This window comes from Tachyglossus aculeatus, chromosome 2 (assembly GCF_015852505.1).
Source record: "Tachyglossus aculeatus isolate mTacAcu1 chromosome 2, mTacAcu1.pri, whole genome shotgun sequence".
Taxonomy (NCBI): domain Eukaryota; kingdom Metazoa; phylum Chordata; class Mammalia; order Monotremata; family Tachyglossidae; genus Tachyglossus; species Tachyglossus aculeatus.
In genome coordinates this window covers 40,854,822-40,860,324 of record NC_052067.1, presented here as the reverse complement: position 1 = coordinate 40,860,324, position 5,503 = coordinate 40,854,822, and the positions used below count along the sequence as shown (strand labels likewise).

General features: G+C 48.1%; 1 protein-coding gene across 1 annotated transcript; it reads right to left on the bottom strand.

The window, feature by feature from the left end:
- Window positions 1-5,266, bottom strand: EIF1B (eukaryotic translation initiation factor 1B). Its single transcript, XM_038769118.1, has 4 exons — window positions 5,025-5,266; window positions 1,572-1,735; window positions 770-871; window positions 1-367 (listed from the first exon to the last, which is right to left on the bottom strand). The coding sequence occupies exons 1-4, from the start codon at window positions 5,053-5,055 to the stop codon at window positions 323-325; spliced, it is 342 nt and encodes a 113-aa protein (XP_038625046.1). The 5' UTR covers window positions 5,056-5,266; the 3' UTR covers window positions 1-322.
- Window positions 5,267-5,503: the final 237 nt, after the last annotated feature.

Below are 5,503 nucleotides of genomic sequence, written 5' to 3'. Positions count from 1 at the left end.
TTCAGTTGCAACATACATGGTTTATTACAACAAAAATGTTTTAAAACAAAAAAGTAGAATGAATAAACACTTAAAATGAAGACGTTTCCATTGGAAATGGGTTAAAATACACAAGGGTTTCAGTTACCATCTCACTGCAATTTTCTTGTGTGTTACAAGCCTCCACACCCCATGCACTCTGTAATCATGCAAATGTGAAGGGAAATTTGAACCACCAGGTACGTGAAAAGTCCGTGAACTGCAAAGACTCATTTCACAAGGTAGCCAAGCTGGTTTGGAGAAGAAAATTATTTGAGGAATTCTTCATGTGGTTATGCTCACATTAGAAGCCATGGACCTTGAGCTGCTCTTCCTTGACAATGCCAACCTACCAAAAATAAAGACAAAAACACACCACCTTTCAGGGAGTTTGTCCTTTAGAGTCCATTACTTTCCTGAAATAGGTACATTTATCAGAAGTTTAATTCAGATATTGGGCAGTTAGAGCTTGCAGTGAAGATCCCTTCAGCATCCTGCTACATTACGTTCAGAGCCAGATACGACTAATAAGTAGCTAATCTCAACTGAGATGTGCAAAAACACTTAAATATTTGGGTTTAAATTTAGCAAGACAAATAAATGAACGACCCTTTTTACCATGAACTGAACATGAAACTTGTGTTAACGGTACAACTAATAGTATAACATCCTTAAGCAGAGAATTTTTATGCTCAGTTGTCAACCTGAAATAAATCTAAATGCTGCATAAAATTCATCTGCAGTCACTCACCTCCAAGAGGAATTGGCAAATGTTTTTTCTTTGGTCACCTTGAAGCTGGATGACTTCACCGTATTCAGGATGCTCAATCACAGTACCATTGCAAGCAAATTTCTGGCAAAAATACAGTACTAGCAGTCAAATACAACGCATTCAAATATTCAATTTTCACAAGAGGAAAAAAACCTGCATTCACACTAACTTCCTCATTTTAATGCCGCATCATGACACGAAGTGGCCAAATATTCAACTCATTCTAGGAATTAAAAATAGAAGCACTTTATCGTTCTGGTTGCTAAACAACGAATTTATTGTTGAGCCTTTAAAAAGTAATCAGAGGGAACGCTCAAATGACTAGGCGGGATTTTTATTCAGAGAAAGTTATTTCTGACCTTACAGTTGACATTGAAACAGCCACAAAGACAGCCCAAACAGTGTTCAGTTACAAGTTTGGGACTAGACAAGCCAAAGGTTTTAGTCCAGCATGAAAATACGCATTAAACATGCTCTGAAATTTAAGTCAATGTCTTAAAACCAGTCACTTAAAAACTTTGCTAAGCCTAGGGAAAAGAGCAAGTGCAGGAGACCTGGATTCTAAAGCCAGCTATCACCTCTGAGCAAGTAATTACTGCTCTGTGCCTCTGTTTCCTCATCTGTAAAATGGAAGTTAAATACGTATACTCCCTATTTGGACAGTGAGCCCCGTGAAGGGGCAGGGACTGTGCCTGGCTTGACGATCTTATATCCTTTCCAATGTTTAATTCCTCACTAGGCACATCACACTTAATACCAGTTATCATCACTAATCCTTTACCTTTTTGAAAGCTTTCACAAGCTTTTTTTTGTCATAATCATCCGCGATCCCCTGAACGGTAGTCAGAGTCTTCCGGCCGTTCCGTTGCTGGATCCTTATATGAATGTAATCCTCGGTCCCTGCCGGGAGTAAGTCGTCGCCCTTAGTTGCATCAGCAAAGGGGTCTGCAAGAGTCCAAACCAGAAAACACGGTACAATTTAGGAATCAATTCGGAGACAAGACTCATTTACTCAACTTCTGCAGAGAAGGAGCCCTATCATTTCCTTTCACACAATATTACAGAGAAAACATCAGCTGCAACCTAAACAGATAATGTAGTGCAACTTAGTAACATGACCTAAACATTTAATCCTGAACAAGGTTCTTCGAACTCTTTCGGTTAAGGAAAAAATGATCTGGGCCAAAATATAATTATAAATTTTCATCTGACACACACCAGGGATCTAGCATATATCACAATAGTCATTCATTCGCATTGAGTGCCAAGTACAGTGCGCTACACACAGTAAGTGCTCAACAATAATAATGATAATGACGGCATTTCTTAAGCACTTAGTATGTGCCAAGCACGGTTATGGCTGACATAGTAAGTGCTTAAATGCCATTCAGGAAGGTGACAAGCGGGGCTGTAGAGGACACCAAATAAGTCATACTAAGGTGGGGGGGCAGGGGTGGGGACGGGGAAGGATGGAGAAAGGGAAAGGCAATTGGGTGACCGGGGAAGCATCGCCATGACACACACCATCACCCACGAAAAGACAAAAATTCAGCTTCCCCTGCTTCCATTTTAACCTTGAACGTGTCCTGGGGCAACTAGATTTTAGGCAATACAATCTCATAAATCTAGAGAAATACATGCCATTAACACCCTGATGCCAGAGCAGAGACCAGCCGACCTCTGAACCACTGTTCCTTACCCTGGCAAGGCCCTAACGCCCACCCCAACGTTTGCAAAAAAACAATTTTAACCGTACTAAAGGCACTTCCACCAGGCGAGGAATCTCTGCTTCTCTCGTCGGAGGGAGACTACTACGAAGCAAAAGCTTGGAGGGCGGTTTGGAGGAAGAAGCTGAAACTAGACAGCAGGCTCCCTGAGGGTAGGGGTCGTGTCTGATAATAAATGATAATACATCAATAATCATGTTAAGTGCTTAGTATGTGCCAAGCACTGTTCTAAACGCTGGGGTAGATATAAGGTAATCAGGTTATCTCACGTGGGGCTCACAGTCTTAATCCCCACTTTACAGATGAGGTAACTGAGCCACAGAAGTGAAGAGACTTGCCCAAGGTCACACAGCAGACTTCTAGCCTGTGAGACCACTGTTGAGTTGGGATTGTCTCTCTCTGTTGCAGAATTGTACTTTCCAAGCGCTTAGTACAGTGCTCTGCAACATGGTAAGTGCTCAATAAATATGACTGAATGAATGAGTGGCAGAGGCGGAATTAGAACCCATGACCTTCTGACTCCAGGCCCGGGCCCTATCCATTACAGCATGCCGCTTCCCAAGCGCTTGGCACAGTGCTCCGCAGAATAAGTGCTCAACAGTCATTCATTCGCGTTGAGTGCCACGTACAGTGCTCTCTACACACACGAAGAGCTCAATAATAATGATGATAATGATGGCATTTGTTAAGCACTTACAATGTGCCAAGCACTGTTACAGCTGACTGATACTAAGCGCTTAAATGCCATTCAGACAGGTGACCGGGGGGGGGGCGGGGGGGGGCACTGCAGAGGACGCCAAATAAAATTCGTATTAAGGTGGGGGAGAAGGGATGGAGAAGGGGACAGGCAAGTTGGGGTGACCAGGGAAGCCATGGAGGGGGGACCGGGGGGGCGGTGCTGAAAGGGCGCTGAGAGGAAGGGAAAAGGAAGGTAGAAGGAAGGGGAAAAGGGAGAGAGGGGGCAGGGGGAAAGGGAGAGAGGGGGCAGGGGGAAAGGGAGAGAGGGGGCAGGGGGAAAGGGAGAGAGAGAGAGGGAAAGGGAGAGAGAGAGAGGGAAAGGGAGAGAGAGAGAGGGAAAGGGAGAGAGAGAGAGGGAAAGGGAGAGAGAGAGGGAAGGGGAAAGGGAGAGAGAGAGAGAAGGGGAAAGGGAGAGAGAGAGAGAAGGGGAAAGGGAGAGAGAGAGAGAAGGGGAAAAGGAGAGAGAGAGAGAAGGGGAAAAGGAGAGAGAGAGAGAAGGGGAAAAGGAGAGAGAGAGAGAAGGGGAAAAGGAGAGAGAGAGAGAAGGGGAAAAGGAGAGAGAGAGAGAAGGGGAAAAGGAGAGAGAGAGAGAAGGGGAAAAGGAGAGAGAGAGAGAAGGGGAAAAGGAGAGAGAGAGAGAAGGGGAAAAGGAGAGAGAGAGAGAAGGGGAAAAGGAGAGAGAGAGAGAGAAGGGGAAAAGGAGAGAGAGAGAGAAGGGGGAGAGAGAGAGAGAAGGGGGAGAGAGAGAGAAGGGGGAGAGAGAGAGAGAAGGGGGAGAGAGAGAGAGAAGGGGGAGAGAGAGAGAAGGGGGAGAGAGAGAGAGAGGGGGGCGGGGGGGGGGGAAGGGGGAGAGAGAGAGGGAAGGGGAGAGAGAGAGAGAGAAGGGGGAGAGAGAGAGAGAAGGGGGAGAGAGAGAGAGAAGGGGGAGAGAGAGAGAGAAGGGGGAGAGAGAGAGAGAAGGGGGAGAGAGAGAGAGAAGGGGGAGAGAGAGAGAGAAGGGGGAGAGAGAGAGAGAAGGGGGAGAGAGAGAGAGAAGGGGGAGAGAGAGAGAGAAGGGGGAGAGAGAGAGAGAAGGGGGAGAGAGAGAGAGAAGGGGGAGAGAGAGAGAGAAGGGGGAGAGAGAGAGAGAAGGGGGAGAGAGAGAGAGAAGGGGGAGAGAGAGAGAGAAGGGGGAGAGGAAAGAGAAGGGGGAGAGGAAAGAGAAGGGGGAGAGGAAAGAGAAGGGGGAGAGGAAAGAGAAGGGGGAGAGGAAAGAGAAGGGGGAGAGGAAAGAGAAGGGGGAGAGGAAAGAGAAGGGGGAGAGGAAAGAGAAGGGGGAGAGGAAAGAGAAGGGGGAGAGGAAAGAGAAGGGGGAGAGGAAAGAGAAGGGGGAGAGGAAAGAGAAGGGGGAGAGGAAAGAGAAGGGGGAGAGGAAAGAGAAGGGGGAGAGGAAAGAGAAGGGGGAGAGGAAAGAGAAGGGGGAGAGGAAAGAGAAGGGGGAGAGGAAAGAGAAGGGGGAGAGGAAAGAGAAGGGGGAGAGGAAAGAGAAGGGGGAGAGGAAAGAGAAGGGGGAGAGGAAAGAGAAGGGGGAGAGGAAAGAGAAGGGGGAGAGGAAAGAGAAGGGGGAGAGGAAAGAGAAGGGGGAGAGGACAGGGGAAAAGGAAGGGAAGAGTCTGACAGGCCCGGATCCCAGTCAGCCACTTCCTGGAGAGAAGACAAAGCCCCCCCAGGCCGAGGATGGGGGTTCGAGGGCCGGCCTCGTCTCCCCACAAGCCCTGGGCGGCTCTTACCGAAAGACTGGAGGTTCTGGATAGAGGACATGCGATACTAATGTGAGGCCGGTGAGGAGGTTAAAAAAACAACAACAAACCAAACAACAACAAAAAAGGCCTGCGGGTCCCACCCGGATCACTGCGTCAGGAGGCTTGCAGGGACGAGGAAGAAAACACCGAAGCGGGCGGTGAAGAAGGAAGAAAGAGGAGAAAATAACTGCGAAAAACGACAGGCTGCAGGATCTCCAGCAAAATGGCCGAGCGGCCCTATTTAACGGTTCTCCCACGCCCCTCCCACCCCGGCCTCTGCGCGGGGGCTGCTGGGAGTTGTAGTTGATAACGGAAGAGAGGTCGGTTTCTCGACCCCCCCCGAGGGGCTCAAAGGACTACAATTCCCGAGAGGCAACGCGCGCGCTCCTAACGGCCCGGCCCTGGGCCTGTTGTTAGGTCAGGCCTGAGGAGCTGGCTGACATAATAATAATAATAATAATAATAAA

Coding starts and splice junctions, on each gene's coding strand:
- EIF1B (XM_038769118.1), bottom strand. CDS start 5,055: ATGTCCTCTATCCAGAACCTCCAGTCTTTCG. Junction 1,736..5,024: donor CCAGAACCTCCAGTCTTTCG/GTAAGAGCCGCC, acceptor GGACTCTTGCAG/ACCCCTTTGCTGATGCAACT. Junction 368..769: donor TTTGCCAATTCCTCTTGGAG/GTGAGTGACTGC, acceptor TATTTTTGGTAG/GTTGGCATTGTCAAGGAAGA.